The sequence below is a fragment of the Anomaloglossus baeobatrachus genome, unplaced genomic scaffold (assembly GCF_048569485.1).
Source record: "Anomaloglossus baeobatrachus isolate aAnoBae1 unplaced genomic scaffold, aAnoBae1.hap1 Scaffold_68, whole genome shotgun sequence".
NCBI lineage: Eukaryota > Metazoa > Chordata > Amphibia > Anura > Aromobatidae > Anomaloglossus > Anomaloglossus baeobatrachus.
In genome coordinates this window covers 759,590-783,536 of record NW_027445052.1, presented here as the reverse complement: position 1 = coordinate 783,536, position 23,947 = coordinate 759,590, and the positions used below count along the sequence as shown (strand labels likewise).

The 23,947-nt window shown below is 46.8% G+C and overlaps 1 protein-coding gene across 1 annotated transcript in view; it reads left to right on the top strand.

Moving 5' to 3' along the window:
- The first annotated feature begins 8,741 nt into the window (after positions 1–8,741).
- Positions 8,742–23,947, top strand: part of LOC142286647 (uncharacterized) — a 28,606-nt gene continuing 13,400 nt past the window's right edge. Inside the window, exon 1 of the mRNA XM_075333381.1 lies at positions 8,742–12,758. Within this exon, the coding sequence (XP_075189496.1) occupies positions 8,742–12,758 (4,017 nt within the window). The remainder of the gene's footprint in view (positions 12,759–23,947) is intronic.

The window sequence follows — 23,947 nt, the reverse complement described above, 5'->3', positions numbered from 1 at the left end:
CTGTCTGTCTATCTGTCTGTCTGTCATGCTCCGAAATTGTGTCCTTACGGTGACACAAAGCTGATTGGCCGCTGGGCTCGCCATGGCCCCGCCCCCCCACACGGATTGGCCGCTTGCCCAGGCTGCGCCCCCACACGGATTGGCCAGCCGCTCGCCCAGGCTCCGCCCCCCCCCACAGATTGGCCTCTCGCCCCGGCACCCTGCAGGCATTGGCAATTCGGCCACGCCACGCCCCGCCCCCCTCACGCAATGCACGCTAGCTCTGGCTCCGCCCCCTCCCTCCCCCGCGCATTTCCCGAACTGACACGGCTGTCACGGAGGTGAGTACTGTACTCCCTCCCTCCCCCCCCCCGGCCCCCGCTCGCACGGGAGTGGTGTGGATACGTTGCTTACCATGCTCGCATGGTTACAAGCGCTGTCACGGAGGTGAGTACTGTACTCCCTCCCCCCCCCCTTCCCCCGGCCCCCGCTCGCACGGGAGTGGTGTGGATACGTTGGTAACCATGCTCGCATGGTTACAAGCGCTGTCACGGAGGTGAGTACTGTACTCCCTCCCCCCCCCTTCCCCCGGCCCCCGCTCGCACGGGAGTGGTGTGGATACGTTGGTAACCATGCTCGCATGGTTACAAGCGCATCAAGGTCCTGCTGCCTGCTGCGGCGGAAGATCCACACGCACACACACAAACATACACACACATCAGATCACACTCACTCTCACACACACCTCACACACACCTCACATCACATTCACATCGCATTCACATCGCATTCACATACTCACAACATCCTGGGATATCGCTTGCTTCTCAGCCTGTTGTGACCTTCCAGGACCTGACGGAGGATCACATGGCCAGAGGCATGTGATATCTCCGGGTGTTGTGAGTATGAGCGCGTAAGTGCGACATCGTCAGTGTCTGTGTGTGTGAGTGGATGCGATCGGGTGTGTGTGAGTGGATGCGATCGGGTGTGTGTGAGTGGATGCGATCGGGTGTGTGTGAGTGGATGCGATCGGGTGTGTGTGAGTGGATGCGATCGTGTGTGTGAGTGGATGCGATCGGGTGTGTGTGAGTGGATGCGATCGGGTGTGTGAGTGTCGGCAGAGGAGCACAGCGTGCTGGAGGAGGCTGGGAGCAGAGAGGCTGATCATGGGGAAGAGGGGAAGGCTGATGCTGAAGGAGGCTGGGATGGGGAGGCTGGGAGGAAGGAGGCTGGGAGGAGAGAGGCTGAGCCTGGGGAAGGCTGGGAAGGGGAGGCTGATGCTGAGGGAGGCTGGAAGGAGAGAGTCTGATGCTGGGGGAGGCTGGAAAGAGAGAGGCTGATGCTGGTGGAGGCTGATGCTTGGGGAGGCTGATGCTGGGGGAGACTGGGAGCGGAAGGCTGATGCTGAGGGAGGCTGGGAGGGGGAGGCTGGGAGGAAGGAGGCTGGGAGGAGAGAGGCTGATCCTGGGGAAGGCTGGGAAGGGGAGGCTGATGCTGAGGGAGGCTGGAAGGAGAGAGGCTGATGCTGGGGGAGGCTGGAAGGAGAGAGGCTGATGCTGGCGGAGGCTGATGCTGGGGGAGGCTGGAAGGAGAGAGGCTGATGCTGGTGGAGGCTGATGCTTGGGGAGGCAGGGAGAGGGAGGCTGATGCTGAGGGAGGCTGGGAGGAGGGAGGCTGGGAGGAGAGAGGCTGATCCTGGGGAAGGCTGGGAAGGGGAGGCTGATGCTGAGGGAGGCTGGAAGGAGAGAGGCTGATGCTGGGGGAGGCTGGAAGGAGAGAGGCTGATGCTGGCAGAGGCTGATGCTGGGGGAGGCTGGAAGGAGAGAGGCTGATGCTGGTGGAGGCTGATGCTTGGGGAGGCTGGGAGAGGGAGGCTGATGCTGAGGGAGGCTGGGAGGAGAGAGGCTGGGAGGAGAGAGGCTGATCCTGGGGAAGGCTGGGAAGGGGAGGCTGATGCTGAGGGAGGCTGGAAGGAGAGAGGCTGATGCTGGGGGAGGCTGGAAGGAGAGAGGCTGATGCTGGCGGAGGCTGATGCTGGGGGAGGCTGGAAGGAGAGAGGCTGATGCTGGTGGAGGCTGATGCTTGGGGAGGCTGGGAGAGGGAGGCTGATGCTGAGGGAGGCTGGGAGGAGAGAGGCTGGGAGGAGAGAGGCTGATCCTGGGGAAGGCTGGGAAGGGGAGGCTGATGCTGAGGGAGGCTGGAAGGAGAGAGGCTGATGCTGGGGGAGGCTGGAAGGAGAGAGGCTGAGGCTGGGAGGAGAGAGGCTGATGCTAGGGAAGGCTGATGCTGAGGGAGGCTGGGAGGGGAAAGCTGATGCTGGGGAAGGCTGGGAGGACGGCGGCTGGGAGGAGAGAGGCTGATCCTGGGGAAGGCTGGGAGAGGGAGGCTGATGCTGGGGGAGGCTGGAAGGAGAGAGGCTGATGCTGGCGGAAGCTGATGCTGGGGGAGGCTGGAAGGAGAGAGGCTGATGCTGGTGGAGGCTGATGCTTGGGGAGGCTGGGAGGAAGGAGGCTGGGAGGAGAGAGGCTGAACCTGGGGAAGGCTGGGAAAGGGAGGCTGATGCTGAGGGAGGCTGGAAGGAGAGAGTCTGATGCTGGGGGAGGCTGGAAAGAGAGAGGCTGATGCTGGTGGAGGCTGATGCTTGGGGAGGCTGATGCTTGGGGAGACTGGGAGCGGAAGGCTGATGCTGAGGGAGGCTGGGAGGGGGAGGCTGGGAGGAAGGAGGCTGGGAGGAGAGAGGCTGATCCTGGGGAAGGCTGGGAAGGGGAGGCTGATGCTGAGGGAGGCTGGAAGGAGAGAGGCTGATGCTGGGGGAGGCTGGAAGGAGAGAGGCTGATGCTGGCGGAGGCTGATGCTGGGGGAGGCTGGAAGGAGAGAGGCTGATGCTGGTGGAGGCTGATGCTTGGGGAGGCTGGGAGAGGGAGGCTGATGCTGAGGGAGGCTGGGAGGAGGGAGGCTGGGAGGAGAGAGGCTGATCCTGGGGAAGGCTGGGAAGGGGAGAGGCTGAGGCTGGGAGGAGAGAGGCTGATGCTAGGGAAGGCTGATGCTGAGGGAGGCTGGGAGGGGAAAGCTGATGCTGGGGAAGGCTGGGAGGACGGAGGCTGGGAGGAGAGAGGCTGATCCTGGGGAAGGCTGGGAGAGGGAGGCTGATGCTGGGGGAGGCTGGAAGGAGAGAGGCTGATGCTGGCGGAGGCTGATGCTGGGGGAGGCTGGAAGGAGAGAGGCTGATGCTGGTGGAGGCTGGGAGGAAAGAGGCTGGGAGGAGAGAGGCTGAACCTGGGGAAGGCTGGGAAAGGGAGGCTGATGCTGAGGGAGGCTGGAAGGAGAGAGTCTGATGCTGGGGGAGGCTGGAAAGAGAGAGGCTGATGCTGGTGGAGGCTGATGCTTGGGGAGGCTGATGCTGGGGGAGACTGGGAGCGGAAGGCTGATGCTGAGGGAGGCTGGGAGGGGGAGGCTGGGAGGAAGGAGGCTGGGAGGAGAGAGGCTGATCCTGGGGAAGGCTGGGAAGGGGAGGCTGATGCTGAGGGAGGCTGGAAGGAGAGAGGCTGATGCTGGGGGAGGCTGGAAGGAGAGAGGCTGATGCTGGCGGAGGCTGATGCTGGGGGAGGCTGGAAGGAGAGAGGCTGATGCTGGTGGAGGCTGATGCTTGGGGAGGCTGGGAGAGGGAGGCTGATGCTGAGGGAGGCTGGGAGGAGGGAGGCTGGGAGGAGAGAGGCTGATCCTGGGGAAGGCTGGGAAGGGGAGGCTGATGCTGAGGGAGGCTGGAAGGAGAGAGGCTGATGCTGGGGGAGGCTGGAAGGAGAGAGGCTGATGCTGGCGGAGGCTGATGCTGGGGGAGGCTGGAAGGAGAGAGGCTGATGCTGGTGGAGGCTGATGCTTGGGGAGGCTGGGAGAGGGAGGCTGATGCTGAGGGAGGCTGGGAGGAGGGAGGCTGGGAGGAGAGAGGCTGATCCTGGGGAAGGCTGGGAAGGGGAGGCTGATGCTGAGGGAGGCTGGAAGGAGAGAGGCTGATGCTGGGGGAGGCTGGAAGGAGAGAGGCTGAGGCTGGGAGGAGAGAGGCTGATGCTAGGGAAGGCTGATGCTGAGGGAGGCTGGGAGGGAAAGCTGATGCTGGGGAAGGCTGGGAAGGGGAGGCTGATGCTGAGGGAGGCTGGAAGTAGAGAGGCTGATGCTGGGGGAGGCTGGAAGGAGAGAGGCTGATGCTGGCGGAGGCTGATGCTGGGGGAGGCTGGAAGGAGAGAGGCTGATGCTGGTGGAGGCTGATGCTTGGGGAGGCTGGGAGAGGGAGGCTGATGCTGAGGGAGGCTGGGAGGAGGAAGGCTGGGAGGGGTAGGTTGAGAGAAGAGAGGCTGATGCTGGGGGAGGCTGATGCTGGGTGAGGCTGGGAGGGGGAGGCTGATGCTGGGGGAGGGTGGGAGGAAGGAGGCTGGGAGGAGAGAGGCTGATGCTGGGGAAGGCTGGGAGGAGAGAGGCTGATGCTGGGGACAGAGAGGAGAGGCTGATGCTGGGAGGAGAGAGGCTGATGCTAGGATGAGAGGCTGATGCTGGGAGGAGAGAGGCTGATGCTGGGAGGAGAGAGGCTGATGCTGGGGGCAGAGAAGCTGACGCTGGGGGCAGAGAGGCTGATGCTGGTGCAGCATGGGGGATGGAGCACGATGGGGGGGTGTGCAGCATCGGGGATGGAGCATGATGGGGGGTGCGCAGCATCGGGGATGGAGCACGATGGGGAGTTCGCAGCATGGGGGATGGAGCACGTTTGGGAGTGCGCAGCATAGGGGATGGAGAACGATGGGGAATGCGCAGCATGGGGGTGCACACAGCTACACAGCAAGAGATCAACAAGCAAAAAATAAACCACCACGGTCGATTTGCATAGTTAGCCAATTTGCACTCTGGTTAGCAGCTTAACGACTTACACAGGTAACAATGGTATACAATCCTGTAACTATGGAAAGCATTTTCAAAAACGAACTAACTTCAGCTCTCCCCTCTTCACTCCCAAATTTTACCTCTGGTGCACGGAAACACCCTGGACCTGGGTGAGAACACATGAAGAAAAGGAGAAATTCCAGCAACTCCAGGAGAAAGTAGAATTTTCTTTAAAAATGGATTATTTATTGATAATAAAAATATTTCATCAAAGCAAAACAAAATGATTTTTAGTGAGGCAAGACAAAGGAGCCGTTTCCTACGCGTTTCAACCTAGATAGGTCTTAATCATGGAATGCCATGATTCCAACCTATCTACGTTGAAACGCGTAGGAAACGACTCCTCTGTCTTGCCTCACTATTTTTTGTCTTGCTTGGATGGAATATTTTTATTATCAATAAAGAATCCATTTTTAAATAAAATTCTACTTTCTCCTGGAGTTGCTGGAATCTCTCCTTTTCTTCATATCGAAAGCATTTTGGTTTGTTAGCCAATGTGTACTATGGTTACCAGCTTACCCCGGCTCACGGTACACGTGTGCGGGAGTCGGCGTACGCTGGTAACTATGGTACACATTGGGTAAATAAGCAAAGCAATTTGCATAGTTATTCCATTGTGTACCATGGTTACCAGTCTACGACAGTTTCCTGCACATTTAGATTGATGGTCTCCCGCTGTCAAACACGCTGATGCGTGCTGCACAGCCGAAGACCATCGAGCAAAAAATGAAACATCATTATTCAAAACTTTAACTCACACACACTGCTAAATACCTTGAACAAAAATCATACTTCTTGCCTGTAGTCTACCATATCATTTACCATGTCTTGCAATTTTCGTGTTTTTTTCAGATTACGTCTAGCACGATTTACACTGATTGCCTTATAATGGGGCCGAAGCGCAAGTACACCACCGACCAGGAACGAAAAGCAGCTGCAGCAAAAAGAAGGCAACTACAACGTCAAAAACAAAGGCAAATAGAACAAGAGGTCAACAGACAACGATGTGATGCCAACGCTAGCACACAGCCTCCAGAACAAGACACACGTAAACAAACTGCCTGCACAATAACCCACGAGGGTACGGCTCACACACAACAGCTACACCAAGATAATCTTCAAAAAAAGGACAACAGACAAGCCTTGGAAGTATCACCTCCCGCACTTCCACCACAACAGGAGACACCACAAGAAATTAGAAATGAAGAGGTAAGTCAGAAGAAGAAGAGAATGGACACACACAAAATACACATAGTAACTACCAAAATCATCCCCCCTCACTAACATGTCTTGCCTCCATTGGCTCCAGTTTGCATCTGCCTGCGCAGATAAATTAATGCCCCAATGCATTCTCTATAAGCCAACGCCCTCTTAGCAATGGGACAAGTACTGTCACATCAACTGCCTTATATTACAAATGGAAGCAATTAACACCTCTAAAAAGTAACGAGATTTCAACCCATCTCATGCCTTGCTGTATCGTAGCCCCCAAAGGAAGCTCACTACACAATGATAAACACTCCCACACTTCTAGAGTTTTGCGCTTTGCATACTTACCTGATCGTTTACCATAGTTACCAGTATATGCCGGTTCCATGCCCATTCAGATCGATGATCTTCCGCTGTCAAACACGCTGATGCGTGCTGCACAGCGGAACACCAACAAGCAATAAATGAACCATCATTATTCAAGACTTTACCTCATAACCACTGCTACATACCTTTCTCAAAATCCTATAAAAAAAAAAAAAACTAACATGCTGCTGAATACATACTTCTTGCCTGTAGTCTACCATATCATTTGCCATGTCTTGCAATTTTCGTGTCTTTTTCAGATTACGTCTAGCACGATTTACACTGATTGCCTTATAATGGGGCCGAAGCGCAAGTACACCACCGACCAGGAACGAAAAGCAGCTGCAGCAAAAAGAAGGCAACTACAACGTCAAAAACAAAGGCAAATAGAACAAGAGGTCAACAGACAACGATGTGATGCCAACGCTAGCACACAGCCTCCAGAACAAGACACACGTAAACAAACTGCCTGCACAATAACCCACGAGGGTACGGCTCACACACAACAGCTACACCAAGATAATCTTCAAAAAAAGGACAACAGACAAGCCTTGGAAGTATCACCTCCCGCACTTCCAACACAACAGGAGACACCACAAGAAATTAGAAATGAAGAGGTAAGTCAGAAGAAGAAGAGAATGGACACACACAAAATACACATAGTAACTACCAAAATCATCCCACCTCACTAACATGTCTTGCCTCCATTGGTTCCAGTTTGCATCTGCCTGCGCAGATAAATTAATGCCCCAATGCATTCTCTATAAGCCAACGCCCCCTTAGCAACGGGACAAGTACTGTCACATCAACTGCCTTACATTACAAATGGAGGCAACTAACAACGCAAAAAACTATCCAGATTTCTACCCATCACATACCTTGCTGTATCGTAGCCCACAAAGAAGGTCACAACACAACGATAAACACTCCCACACTCCTACAGTTTTTCCACGTGGAACACACACATAATGTAAACCATGTAGTAACATACTTTCAGCAACATTTGTAAAGACCTGCTCAGTAACACAGTGCAACATAGCTCTCACAAGTCAACTCAACACCTTCTCTCATGCACAGTACTCTAACAAAAAAATCCTTTACTTCACTCAACAGTCTAACTGTATTATTTCGTCTATCTGTCTGCCTTTTACAGCTTCACTCAAGAATACTTGACGAGCTCTGTCTTACAAGGGGGCGTAAGCGAAAATACACCAGCGAACATGATAGAAAAATAGCAGCAGCATCAATGCGACAACAACGTCGCAACATCGAGACACTTCAACAAACTACTGAAAGACAAGCCAGAGAAGCTAATTCTCAAAGACTATGTCGACACAAAGCCTCACCTAAACAAATTTCCGATAGACAAGCCCACGATGCTCAAGCTCACACACAACGTCGAAAAAAAGAGACTCTTCAACAAACTGTGGACAGAAAAGCACAAGATGCCACAGCTCACACACAACGTAGAAAACAAGAGACTCTTCAACAAACTATGGACAGACAAGCACAAGATGCCACAGCTCACACACAACGTAGAAAACAAGAGACTCTTCAACAAACTGTGGACAGACAAGCAAAAGATGCCACAGCTCACACACAACGTAGAAAACATGAGACTCTTCAACAAACTGTGGACAGACAAGCACAAGATGCTACAGCTCACACACAACGTAGAAAAAAAAGAGACTCTTCAACAAACTGTGGACAGACAAGCTCAGGATGCTACAGCTCACACACAACGTAGAAAACAAGAGACTCTTCAACAAACTGTGGACAGACAAGCACAAGATGCCACAGCTCACACACAACGTAGAAAACAAGAGACTCTTCAACAAACTGTGGACAGACAAGCACAAGATGCTACAGCTCACACACAAGGTAGAAAACAAGAGACTCTTCAACAAACTGTGGACAGACAAGCACAAGATGCTACAGCTCACACACAACGTAGAAAACAAGAGACACTTCAACAAACTGTGGACAGACAAGCACAAGATGCCACAGCTCACACACAACGTAGAAAACAAGAGACACCACAACAAACTGCTGCAAGACAAGCTCAGGATGCAGAAGCCCACAGCCAACAACGGAGACAGGAATCCCCATCTTCCAAACTAAAAAGACAACAACATGATCGCCTAATTCATCACAAAAGAATGATCTACCATCTCAGCCAAACTCAACACAATATTCAACTTTTTACAGCCAGCAGAACACATAATGAAAATACAATTATTCAGCATTACTGTGGAAAGATGAATTCACTCTGCTCCAAATGCAACTCGCACAATTTTACCGATGAAAAACCAGCAGACAATCTGTTCACTCAATGCTGCCAAAAAGGGAAAATTCAGTTGCCCATACCTCAATACTCAGATCTGTTAGAGCAATTGATGAAAGGAAGTCATCCACACAGTAAAAATTTTATGGACAATATCCGAAGCATCAACAGTTCACATGCATTTGCTTCATTTGGAGCCAATATTGCACCGCCGCCAGGATTTGGCCCGTATTGTTTTAAAATTCATGGTCAAATTTACCACCGCACAGGGACACTTCATCCAGAAATGGGCCAAACTCCAAAATATGCTCAATTATACATTTTGGATCCAAATGAAGCAACAGAACAACGGCTGACTGTTCACGAAAACAAAAAGTGTAATACTGAAATGATGCATCAAATTGCACAACTTTTACAACAAATCAATCCATTTGCAGCTGCATATCGCATGCTAAAAGACGTAGAAGCCGAAGAAGAACAGAAGGCTATCACATATGGAACTTCAATGCCTTCTATTGTCATGGCCATTAAACAAGAACGTGGACAAGATCCACGGCGATACAACAAACCACGCATTAGTGAGGTCGCAGTAGTTTTCCAAAATGATGATGGAGAGCCTCCTTTTAACAGGGATATATTAGTTCATCTTCACCCAGACAAAAACAACCCTTTACTTCCTAAAACACAGCGGATTAGCATTTTGCACAGCAACCTTGATGCTCTTCTATATCCGCTTTTCTTTCCAAGAGGTGATCAAGGCTGGCATGAAAACCTACAACAACAAGGTACTACTAGAAGAATAACACAACTGCAATACTACAGTTTTCAACTCTCTGTCCGCAATCACTTTAATCCAATTTTAAACGGTGGAAAACTAACACAACAGTACTTAGTAGATGCATATGTTAAAATAGAAGCTAATCGCCTGAATTACATAAGACAAAATCAAAAAATCCTCAAAGTAGAAGACTACTGTGTTCTTCAAGAACATTTGCAACAAAAATCAATTGAAAAGGGAATACCTATTGGCAAAACAGTTATTCTACCTTCGTCATTTGAAGGAAGCCCCCGCAACATGCAACAACGTTATCAAGATGCAATGGCAATAGTCACTAAGTATGGAAAACCAGACATTTTTGTTACCATGACCTGTAATCCCAAATGGGTTGAAATCACCGAGCATCTGGAACCATGGCAACACGTAGAACATAGGCCTGACTTAGTTGCACGCATATTTCGGCTAAAACTAAAAAGCCTTTTACAAGACATCAAAAATGGCCTGTTTGGAACAGTCATAGCAATGGTTCATGTCATCGAGTTTCAAAAAAGAGGTCTACCACATGCACATATTCTCCTTATCTTAGACACCAATTCTAAGATTCACACTGAGGAAGACATCGACAACATAGTATGGGCTGAGATTCCTAACCAACAACAATATCCAGAGCTCTATGACATTGTAGTGTCTCATATGGTTCATGGTCCATGTGGAGTTCTTAATCCAGCAAGTCCATGCATGCAAAATGGAAAATGTACTAAAAAATTTCCAAAGGACTTAAAACAGCACACTGTTAAAGATTTAGATGGCTACCCATCATACCGACGACAAGATATTGAGAACATTGTTCACAAAAATAAACATATCAATAACTCATGGATAGTTCCATACAATCCATACCTACTAAAACGCTACAACTGTCACATCAACGTGGAAATCTGTGGTTCAATCAAAAGTGTTAAATATCTTTTTAAGTATATCTACAAAGGCCATGACAAAGCTAATGTCGAAATCCAACAGAAAACTCTGAACCATGATGAATCTTCAACTTTTGTAGACTCAAGATATGTCAGTGCTCCCGAAGCTGCGTGGCGAATATTTGCCTTTCCAATGCATTCACAGTCCCATGCCATTATACGATTAGCTATTCATTTACCACATCAACAACAACTTTATTTTTTTGAAGATGCTCAAGTCGAAGATGTGTCCAAAACTTTAACCACAACCTCAACATTACTAGAATGGTTTTTGCTAAACCAACGAGATAAAAATGCAAGGCAATATTTGTATCGAGAGATTCCAGAGCATTATGTTTGGAAAAAAACTTGGAATCCAAGACTACGTGGAGTAAGCACAATAATTGGACGCATGTATACTGTTAGTCTCAAAGATCAAGAAAGATATTGCCTTCGCCTCTTACTACTGCATGTCAGAGGAGCTACAAGTTATAACCATTTAAAAACCGTTCATGGAGTATTACATGATACATTTAAAGCTGCAGCTTTGGCTTTGGGACTTCTATTTGATGATACAGTTTGGAAACTTACTTTACAAGACGCAGTAACCCTACATATGCCTAAGCAACTTCGTGAATTGTTTGCCTACATTTGTGTGTTTGGCCCCCCTACAAACCCTGATCAACTTTGGACACTTTTCAAAGAAAATCTAATTGAAGATTACTGCTTACATCTTCACAACCAAACTGGTCATTGTTGCAAATGTGAAGCTTACGCCATGCAAGATGTCCAAAATATTTTATTACTACATGGAAAAACGTATGCTGACTTTAATTTGCCACACCCTGAAATACAACTTCCACAAGCTCCGCAGTATAATGAATCTTCAGAATTATTGTTAGCAACAGAGCTGAGAATCTCCTTAAATGAACAACAACAAATTGCATATGACACCATTTTAAGTGCCATTCTTAACCAAGGAAATGCGAACCCTAAATGTTTCTTTATTGACGGTCCTGGAGGAAGCGGCAAAACATACCTTTATGATGTTTTAATACATCACGTTAGAGGGTTGGGAAAAAAAGTGTTGACATCTGCTACAACAGGTATTGCAGCAAATCTATTAAACGAAGGTCGCACTATGCATTCACTATTTGGCATCCCAGTTCCAGTCAATGAAATATCCGTTTCACGAATCAAACAAGATACAGTAGCAGGAAAACTTTTACAAAATGCAAGTCTTTTAATAATTGACGAATGCACTATGGCCTCCAAATATGCTTTGACCTTAATTGACAGACTTCTACGTGAAGTAATGACCACAAAGGTAGCAGAAAAAAATGTAATTCCATTTGGTGGAAAAGTGTTTGTTATTGGGGGAGATTTTCGACAATGCCTTCCAGTTATACCAAGTGGAACAAGAACAGATATTATTGAGTCCAGCTTAAAAATGTCAGAACTTTGGAAAAACTTTACCAAACTCCAACTAATTAACAACATGCGATCTACTGATCCAGATTACAGCAAATGGCTTCTGAAACTTGGTAACGGTGAACTTACCAATCAATATAACCTTGGAGAAGACATTATAGAAATACCTGAAGACATGTTATGTAAAGACTGCATTGTAACTGAGGTTTTTGGACAACGTTTGAACATTGATATTAACGACAAAAACAATGTTAACAAAGCCTCTTCCTATGCAATTCTCTGTGCCAAAAATGAAGACGTTACTCTACTAAATTCCCGTGTAATGGATCGCATGCCAGGTGAATATAAGTTGTACAAAAGTGATGATTCAATCGATGTAGATAATGAAGATGAACGTGAACATTATCCCGTTGAATTTTTAAACAGTGTAACACCATCAGGAATGCCATCCCACATACTTCAACTTAAAATTGGAACCATTGTTATGTTGCTCCGGAATCTAAATACCAAACAAGGACTATGTAATGGAACGCGCCTTATTGTGACTGGAATGTATTCACACCTTATTCAAGCAAGAGTCATCACTGGATCAGCTAAAGAAAAGGAAGTGTTAATTCCACGTATTGATATATGTCCTTCAGACACTCGCCTTCCATTTAAACTTCGCCGTCGTCAGTTTCCCCTAAAACCTGCATTTGCCATGACAATAAACAAGTCACAAGGCCAAACTCTACACCGTATTGGCATATATCTACCTGAACCAGTTTTTGGCCATGGACAACTGTACGTTGCGTTTTCAAGAGTGACAATGAGATGCAACGTCAAAGTACAAGTTCTTGACACACCTTTACAAGGAAAGTTACTTAAAGAGAGTGAAAAGATCTTTACACAAAATGTGGTGTATAAAAATATTTTTAATTAACTTTACACTGTTCATAACCTTCTTTCATTACAAGCCATGGACATCATTAAACATTAGACTCATCTATTAAAACTGTTCATATTAATCACCGATCATAAAAATATTTAACATGAACTAAATAACCAGGAATGTTTCCACAACCTCTTTCCATAGTACCCACTTACCTTATTGTTCCCCTGCTTTCTTCCCTAATAAAATATTCTTACCCCTCCCATCCTTTCATTTTCCTCTCATACAAAAAAAATTGTAACCATTTATAGTATATGAAATATATGTATTGATAGTTTGAAACCAATTCATTATCTAATAAATTATTGAAAATAAAATTGTTTGTTCTATTTGTCATTCTTAAACCAATAAACTATTTTAAGAATACTAAATTAAAACTAACCCATCCAAACAATTTATTACATTATTATTCAATCTGCTAACAAACATACACATTCTAGACTACCCGATGCGTTAGAATCGGGCCACCTTCTAGTATATATATATATATATATCCAAAGGAGAAAGAAAGTCGCACTCCAGATGCTCACCATATCACTCAGTCTTTATTGCAGGGGAAACATGAGGGTACAAGCGGTGGGGAGGGTGAGACAAGCCATACAACGCCGGACGACGGCGTGCCGTTTCGCTAGAACTTAGCTTCCATGGGTCCAGTGCAAACTGCCATGCAGCACCGCCCTTTTAACACAAATTGTGTGGGTACTGCATTAGCAGAGTGATTTAAAATGCAAATGCAAGTATACAATTAGTAGCTGCAAAAAACAGGTGAAGACTTCAAGGGTATTAACATATCACAGTCTAATACACATATCTCTCAAAATACAATAATATACAAAAGGCGGACAGAATCACAATCCCTACAAGAACAGAACAAAATTCTGATGTACAGTACAGCGAGCACAAAAACAGTAGAAATTATTTTAAATTAGTGAAAAAAAAAAAAAAAATTTCAGAGACAATGTATGCAATAATGTTAAAATGCAAAACAGTAGCTATTAATCAATGCCATGATCAGATAGTGCTAGCAAAACAAGGGTGTCACAGTCAGGATGTCATATAGTCGACATGCCAAAAAAAAAAAAAAAGGTCTTTAAAGAAAAACTGACAAGTCGTTTCTGTCATTCAAACCTAGCGGTCCCATTGCGTTTAGATCCAGAATCAATCTGGATTCTTTTTGTAACAGCGTGCGGTGCGTGTCGCCGCCTCTGCTGCTAGGATTGACTTTAAACAGACCAGCAAAAGAAAGTAGATTGGAATTACTATTATGGCATTCCTGCATGTGTTTAATAAGTCTTGCTGAACCTATCCCTGATATTAAGGATTTGCAATGTTCCCTAAAACGGACGTAAAGGGGCCGGATAGTTTTTCCAATGTAATAAAAATTGCAGGGGCAGAATAATGCATACACTATATAAGTGGACTTGCACGATATGAAATCATTAACCCTGAGGTACTCACACCCCACTTATTACATCCCCCGTTTTATGGGCCGAACCGAAAGGACAATTCCCACATCTAAAATTACCCTTAATTTTTTTCTTGTCTAACCATGTCTTTTCCTTTGTGGGCACGAATCTATTTTTTACCAAAAGGTCGACTAAATTATGGCCTCTTCTGTAAGATACCAAGGGACCCTCTTTAACCAGGGCTCTAAGGTCTTTATCGTTTTTCAACAAATGCCAGTGTCTCTTTATGCTGGATCTCACAATGTCAAACAGAATTGTATTTGAAATTGAAGGTGCATCTATCCCCGGCGGCATTATGCGGCATTTTTCCTGGTATTTTTTTTAAAAAAAAATTTGCGAGGTCTATCACGATCATTCGTCGCCATCGCAGTCCTGTCCTGTTCTTTTGCTGGTCTGTTTAAAGTCAATCCTAGCAGCAGAGGCGGCGACACGCACCGCACGCTGTTACAAAAAGAATCCAGATTGATTCTGGATCTAAACGCAATGGGACCGCTAGGTTTGAATGACAGAAACAACTTGTCAGTTTTTCTTGAAAGACCTTTTTTTTTTTTTGGCATGTCGACTATATGACATCCTGACTGTGACACCCTTGTTTTGCTAGCACTATCTGATCATGGCGTTGATTAATAGCTACTGTTTTGCATTTTAACATTATTGCATACACTGTCTCTGAAATTTTTTTTTTTTTTTTCACAAATTTAAAATAATTTCTACTGTTTTTGTGCTCGCTGTACTGTACATCAGAATTTTGTTCTGTTCTTGTAGGGATTGTGATTCTGTCCGCCTTTTGTATATTATTGTATTTTGAGAGATATGTGTATTAGACTGTGATATGTTAATACCCTTGAAGTCTTCACCTGTTTTTTGCAGCTACTAATTGTATACTTGCATTTGCATTTTAAATCACTCTGCTAATGCAGTACCCGCACCATTTGTGTTAAAAGGGCGGTGCTGCATGGCAGTTTGCACTGGACCCATGGAAGCTAAGTTCTAGCGAAACGGCACGCCGTCGTCCGGCGTTGTATGGCTTGTCTCACCCTCCCCACCGCTTGTACCCTCATGTTTCCCCTGCAATAAAGACGGAGTTATATGGTGATCATCTGAAGTGCGACTTTCTTTCTCCTTTGGATTTATCTTGGTCTTCACCGCAAGTCTGCACCATGATCCCCTCCATGGCTCAGTAGGGCTCAAGTAGCTGAACGTGTAGTAACACACGGAGTAGGTGGTGCACCGGGACTCTTACCTCTTTCATATATATATATATATATATATATATATATATATATATTTATAAATATATATATTTATAAGGAATATGATATCTGTCATTGCTAACAGGCTTTGCTAAAATAGTAAATACCCAGTATCAGATATAAACATCATATTTCTTTGTTACCCATGTTAGAGTTGGTGGGTCAGCAGTGCATCCACTTCCGCCCCTATGTACATTTCGCATAAAACGCTTCCTCAGGGGGCTATTGCAGATCAATTTTCCCTCTCCTTGTATGATGTGTTCGCCTAATGGCCACCGCTTGCAGTCTGTCCACCGACCGCAACGGGGAAGCACCGCTCTTCAGAGTTGCCAGCGCATGCACAGTGGCTATAGAAGCCAGGGCTTATACACAGCCCTAATGACAGCGGCGTGACCCAGCGGGCAGGTGGAGGACAGTGGGCACGCGCACCAGACTGCATTAAGCAACTTACGTCACATTCCCATATGCTGCACTATGATATGCGCTTGCTTACTTGCTAATCACTGTGCATGATATGCAAAGTTGAAGCGACCAAATGGTCTTGGACACCTATAAATTTATAAATTCCAAGTATGTGTGATGCCCTGGGCAAGCCAGGGGTCACAGGTCATGACACCACCACACCCTACACCCCGGATAGGTACACCGAAGCTAAACCAAAAATCCTTGTTGCCTTCCTCCAGGGGCTGATGTCCACACCAGGGGGTGGGCCAGGTGGTTGGCTCCGCCCACCGAGGAGTTCACAACCCTGGAGGCGGGAGAACCAGTCAGATCAGTTTAGTCAGAGTTTGAAGTGAGAGTGAAGTGGTAGAGGAGCAAGAGAGAGGAGTAAAACTGGAAGAGAAAGTGACAGTTGAGGAAGCCTGAAGTTGGTCCGGGTGCGTGCCCCGGACTGAGACAGCAAGGTCAGCAGACGGCGGTGACCGTCTGCAGGAGAGGCTGATCGGAGGTTGTCGAAAGGACCGTGGACGGGTGGTGGCCCGGCGGTACCAGAATGGTATACGAAGAGAAGCCAGCAACATTGGCAGGGGCCTTTCGGATCCCGGCAAGGCTAGGAGTCGCCGTGAATTTGCCAAATCCGTCAGTGAAGGGGACCTCCGGGTCTCCCAACAACTAAGTCCCGATTGAAGGCAACAGTCCAACCGTAGGAGAGAGACACCGCCACCGCCAAGGCACCAGTTTCTCAGGGCCAGCGCCTGCGGGTAAAGTGGGGCTCCTCCGGCCCATATCCAAGCCAGGGAGTGGGTTTTCCGGTGGGAACCCATCGCTACCAATATAGACTTACGTGCAGGAAAAGGGACCGTCATCGTCAACTACCGGGGAAAAGCAACAGCAGCCGTCCGTGGGAACCGTCTTTCCAGCCGTGTGTTTTACCGAGAACTGTGTCCCCGTCTCAGGCTGAGTGAGTACCACAGTGCCGTGAGGCACAGCGCTGCCCCGCATCCCTGCACCCCACCAAGCCCTGCACCGGCCCCGCCATCCCTCATCCCCCATCTCATCACTGGGCCCCGGGACAACCACCCCCTACCCACGGAGGGGAGAACCAACAACTTTGCTGCTCCCTGTCACCGCTCCCGGGATCCCCATACAGAGCAGCGGTGGTGTCCACACAATCACCACAACTGTGGGTGGCGTCACGGACAATAAACAATCCCAAAAACCAATCCCCATTCACTCACGGGCGAGGAGCGCCGCTCGAGTCCCCGGGATCCGGCCCATCGCTCGAGCCACCGAGCAGCAGCAGGCCGCAGCAGCAGCGGCAGCCGGACCCGAGCAGTGGGAGAGCGCGGCGTCCCCACCTCCGCCCGCGACATATGCCATACATAACGATTGAGACATATGGTAATTCATAACATGCATCAAGTCGTGCAATATGCAGAGAATATCCACGTCAGGAATATGAATCCATTAGAGTGGGTTCTTCACATACAAGGTGATCCTTAGGGTTGGTAGAAGTATACTGTAAACAAATACACAAATTAAAACCGATTAAAAACAATACAGGAAAACGGTGGAAGAGATCAAAGATAATGTACTAAATTGCATAAATGATCATTGCTGCGCATGATAACACAAGGCCTATATAAAATAAATAGACGTGACACTCTGAATAATTTTGATGGCATTAAATGGCCGTGACATTTATTAAGGGTTAAATAGCATATTAAAATTACCAATAAATAACCAAATCTTTATTAACCATTTCATCACCACAGTCCATAAACTAGTCCGCCAGCAAAGCTGACGACTTTTCCCTCTAACAAATGCCACGACGAGTGCGATCCTCCACGAGAAGTTCTTTCTCCAGGGATGGCGGGTGGGTGTTCTTCTTTGATCTTCAGAAATTCTGACAGCCAGCTGATGGAGAGCCCCTGCTTTTATTTACAAATTTCCCGCACTTTTCTAACAGCTGACCAATCAGCTGTTAGAAAAAACGGAAAATGGAAAATACCCTACCTATTGGAAAAATCTGCAAACTAAAATTCAAAAGCCCAAGCAATGATTACAGATTCTTCAAAGTAGTCTTTTTTTCTGACAATCAAGCTCAAAAGCTCCGCTTCCAACCTAGCAACTTTATCCTGAGGCAACCTACACTCCATCCTATCAGAATCAATAGTGATGCCTAAAAACTCCAAACACCGACAGGGCAAAGTCGTCTTCTCTTCCGCTATAGGAACACCAAACAAACACATCAACTCACGAAACTTAACTAACAACTTTAAACAATCCTCAGACTCCGCCTTACCAAGAAATAAAAAATCATCTAAATAATGCAGAATTTTCCCTTACCTCCCTCAACCTCAACAACCCAATGTAAAAATGATGAAAAAGATTCAAAATAAAAACAAGACAAAGAAAAACCCATCGGGAGGCATTTGTCAAAAAAATAGTGCCCCCTAAACTGAAAACCCAGAGAATTGAAACCCGAAGGATTCACTGGTAAAAGCCTGAATGCTGACTGTATATCTGATTTTGCCATTAAAGCCCCTCTACCTGCTTCCCTTAACAAATCCACAGCTTGATCAAATGAGGAATATTTAACCGAGACTATATCCGGCTCAATCTCAACATTTAAGAACCATATCTTGGAAACGATAAATGATGGAATAGACGGAAACTACCCTTCTCCTTCTTAGGGACTATCCCGAGTGACGAAAGCCGAAAATTCTTGAACGGGGGACTAACAAAAGGACCAGCTACCCTACCTAATTGAATCTCTTTTAGCACTTTGGAAGCTACCACTGACTCAAATTCATTTACTGAAAGAAGATTCTCCACCCAAATGCACCCTGACCCTTTAAACTCAGGAACAAAAAACCCGTTCACAAATCCATCCAAAATTAACTAAGCATTCTGTCTGACTGGATAGCGATCTAACCAACCCAGCATGTTTTGTACTATCACTGGTGTCACCGCCTTTAAATATGGACTCCTTAGTGTTGTGTTGTTGCTGTGTACTCTGGTTCTGTTTTTTGAAACATTTGAAGATGGCATGATTGCCGCCACAAAAGGAGCACTCATGTCGAAATCTGCAATTGGATGTAAATTTACATGACGACTCATTAAATGCAAAGCAGAAACCTTTTTTAACCATAGGATTATTTTGAGAAAATCTGTTAAAATTAGTCCTCTGAGGAAGCATAAGGTTTAGCCATAGACCGACGTCTTTTTGGCCCCATTGCATATTCCGGAGGATGGCTAATTTTTGACGAAAACTCTCATCATAATTCAGCCATGCAATGCCACCAAAACTGCGATATGCCTCTAATATGTTCTCCAGGTGCTGAAAAAGACCCGAACAAACTGCCGGATTCTTTTCACCCAAGACAGAAGAAAAAATGCAAAATGCCTGCAGCCAGTTATTGAATGATTTAAAGGCGGCCTTTTTCTTATCATCTAAATCCGTCTTCTCATCCTTTTTAACATTCTCTCTACTAGACGGAAGCAGAGAAAACAAATCAACATAATCCCCCTCGTAAATCTTATCCCTAACTGGCTGCGGCAAATGAAATCCCAGGGGGGACATGTCACATGTCAAAGCCTCCTTAAATAAAAAACCATGCAGAGACATGGACTCCTGACAACCACTAAGACCTGCACTACTCTCCCTAGCCACCGCCCCCCTGCTAACATTTCACATAACACTTTCTTCACTACAGCTTCTATACTAAAAGGAAGAGGGCTGGCACACGAGACAGACAGAGGGACATTGAAACTCTCACCCTGTCCTCTGCTCTGCAGTTCTCGGCCCTCCTGTGGACGTCCCTGGTCTCCAGCAGCTTCGCGCCTCAGGCTCCTGCCTCTGGCCTCGGCAAAGCACCTCCTCCTCTTCAGACGGGGACTCGGACCAGGGGGCCCCCGTCGCTCTTCTGGCCTCAGGAACGATCTTCCCCTATGATCTCCCGCTGCCACCAGGAATTTCAAATCCCTGGGCCGGTGCCGCGCTTTTACGGCGACGCCGACTAGATGACGTACTCTTCCTCTTCGTGGCTGCTCTGTCCGGCGCTGAACAATGACGCGCCTCCGCAGCCAGGATTGGCGGGGATGCTCCGGCTTCCGCTTCTTGCTCATTCTCACCGACTGCCGCTGGAAGGACGCTGCGCCGCAGGGACCGCCTTCTTTCCGGGATATCCGCTGTCAGCGCTGCCATCTCTTCTGGGTTGGTATGCTGGATAACCGCGGCGTCACGATCCTCAGCTTCTCCAACGTCTGCTGGCTGCCTAGACGCCTCCAGGCATTGTCTCAGCCAGGCTTCTCCACTGTCCTCGCTCGCCCTCTTCATCCGGTCTTGCAGCAGGCTCCCATCAGCTGTTCTTCTTTGATCTTCAGAAATTCTGACAGCCAGCTGATGGAGAGCCCCTGCTTTTATTTACAAATTTCCCGCACTTTTCTAACAGCTGACCAATCAGCTGTTAGAAAAAACGGGTGCGCAGAACCAGCCTAAACTGGTTTAACCAGTCTCCTCATGACAGAACACAGCTGTTCTTAACCCTTCACTCACCACACATATAGTGAACATAAAAACCTTTATTCAATAATAATGGCCATTCCATTGTATATATAACCAGGCCTGTGCCATCATGCATTCGCACGGCATACTAGCTACCGTGCTCTAAACAGAGAGCCAGATGGATTAATTGGGGACTATAGAGCTAGTACACAGGCATTTTTTAGGGGAAAGAGAGTCCAACTTATAAGAAACAAGCAAATTAATTGGTTTCATTTAATCCTGTAGGTGATTTAGTTTCTAATAGTGTAATCCATTTGCATTCTTGCTGTAATAGTTTCTTATTTATATTGCCGCCTCGAATCCCTCTGGACACATGTTCAATCCCCCTTACATTAAAGGTACAGGGATCACTATCATGTTTTAATTTGAAATGTCGAGGGATTGTTTTCAATTCCTCCAAATTGGAGATGGTTGTTGCAGCTACAATGTCGCGTACGTGTTTCCTTGTCCTGACTCTTAGTTGGCGTGATGTCAGCCCAATATAACTTAGGCCACAAGCACACATCGCATAGTATATCACCTGTGTGGTGGAGCAGGTGATATACTGGCGAATTTCAAATTCTTTGTCTCCCCTGATGACCTAAAGGTCACACACATATTGGCGCATGCCCTACATCCACCACAGGGGTAACACCCCTTAACCGGTGACCCTGTGTCAAAGGGCGTATTGGTAGTCGCCACGTAGTGGCTTCTAACCAATATATCTTTGAGATTTTTGCTTCTCCTATAGGTCATCTGGAGGTAATCTAGTATATACTTTTTCAGGATTGGTTCGGTCTGGAGAACTGGCCAATGGCGCTGCAAACTTCTTTTCACCTCTTCACATTGTGAATTATATGTTGTGATGAATCTGACATTATTGTTGTCCTTGGATACTCCATTGGAGGACTGGAGTAAAGTTTCTCATGTGAACTTCTTCACCCTATTATACCCTTCCTTTATGGATCTGTTGCTGTACTCTCATGACTGAAATCTCTTTCTCAATATATCAGCTTGAAATTTCTGTGGGGTTGAGCAAATCCGCTTCGTTCTCATAAACTGCCCAACTGGGATAGATTTGATAGTGACGTAATGGTGGCTAGACTCTGCATGCAACAGGGAATTGATTGCGGTGGGCTTCCTGAATAAGTCTGACTGTAGCTGTCGGTTGCTGTCAATATCGATCTTGATGTCCAGGAAGTCCACCACCTCCCTGCTATACACATAGGTCCGCCTGATGTTAAAATCATTCACATTGAGTTGGCCCATGAACTGCCTAAGCCCATCCTCACTGCCTTGCCAAATAAATAAAATATCGTCAATGTATCATGGCCAGAGGGGTATATGGTCTACAGCCCACGCGTCCTCGCCCCCCCGCAAACCACTTTCCCAAAACCCAAGAAAGAGGTTTGCAAATGAAGGCGCACAGGCCGCCCCCTTTGCAGTACCCCTCCGCTGTAGATAAAATTGCTCTTTAAAAGGAAAAAAAAATATGCGTTAGGATGAACTCAAGCAGCCCAAGGACCAACTCACATGTGCGACCATCCAAGTTGCTGTTCACGAGAAAAAAGCGGGCCGCCTCCAACCCCTGCTGATGATCAATGCAAGTATAGAGTGACTCTATATCTGCAGTCACGAGGTACATATCATCCTCCAAATGTATCCCGTTAATTCTGGTTAATACGTACGTGGTGTCACGGACGTATGATGGGAGAGCTTCTGCCAGTGGTTGCAAACAAAAATCCACAAATTTGCACACCGGGTCATAAAGGCCTTCCAACCCAGACACGATAGGTCTGCCCGGGGGTTCGGTGGCATTTTTGTGGATTTTAGGGATGAAGTAAGTGGTTGGTGTCTTAGGGTATTTAAATATTAGACCGTCATAGATTATTTTTTTTTTAGGGATAATGCCCTGCCATATAGTATCAGACCTAATTCAGCAGAATATGATGACATAGGATTTTTGGATAATTTTATATATGTGATTCTATCCCTCAACTGTTTCTGTGCCTCCTTCTCATACATCTTTTTGGGCCATAGGACAATGTTTCCCCCTTTGTCGGCTGGTTTGATGACAAGGTCATCGAGCGACTGTAATTCACAAAGTGCCGTTCGATCTCCCTGAGTAAGGTTGTCACTCAGTCATGCAGTAGAGATCCTCTTGAGATCATGGATAACCAGATCAGTGAAGATCTCCACCGCAGGAGATGCCGACATCGGGGGAAATGTTACCGATCTGGGATATAAATGCCTGGGGTATTTACCTTGGGTCGTTCCATCCTGCTCGTCCAACAAAAAATTCAAATTTCTCCAGGCTTCTTCTATTATAGAGTCTGACATGGTCGTATGGTCATCGCTGTTTTTATAATGCAGCTTTTTAAGAATAAATTTCCTTGATAAAAGATTAACATCTTTTATAACTGTGAAAAGATTAAAGCCATTAGTGGGTGCAAAGGTTAGCCCCCTCTCAAACAACTTTTTTTTTTATTATAAGTCAATACATGTTCTGATAAGTTAATCACCTGTAATTTGTTCGTATCATTTTTCTTGTGACTCTTCCTATATGATCCCGAGGGCATGCTTTTACTAGAGTTGTTCTGTCTCTTGTCCGTGGATCGCAAGGTCATGCCACTCCCAGACCCTGATTCTTGGTTCGTTGAACTTCATTGGACGTGCAGGAAGCAAACGACCCTGATCTTGATCCAGCGTTCTTCCATTTACCCCGCTGTCTCCTATGCCATCTATAGATGTTATTTTGGTTGTGATCCATAGTATCTCTGAAACTTTTTGATTTTAACATCGCTTACCTCTTTTTCCCACTTAATGGATTCATCTTCAATCTCAGAATTTAGTCTTACCAGCGCATCACTGGATAGGCCATCCTGTAGCTTTTTCTGTATTTGTTCAATTTCTGTATCCATGTCACTGACTGTTTATTTAGTTGTACTAGCAGCTCCATGAACTCTCTAGAGCAGGTGGTAGCCGCCTGTTCCCACCTATTCCTAAATTAATCATCCGGCTCCTTGAAGGCTGGAAAGACCTGCACTATAAAGGGTGCTTTACATGCTGCGATATCACTAACGATTTATCGTCGGGGTCATGGTGTTTGTGAAGCACATCCGGCATCGTTAGCGACATCGCAGCGTGTAACATGTACGAGCGACCTTCAACAATTGCAAAAGTGGTAAAAATTGTTGGTTTTGGAGAGGTCGTCCAAACACCAAATATTGTTGTCAGGTGAGTAACGAGGTTGTTTGTCATTCCTGCGGCAGCACACATCGCTATGTGTGACACCGCAGGAACGAGGAAACTCACCGTATCAGCGTCCCACCGGCAATGAGGAAGGAAGGAGGTGGGCGGGATGTTCGGCCCGCT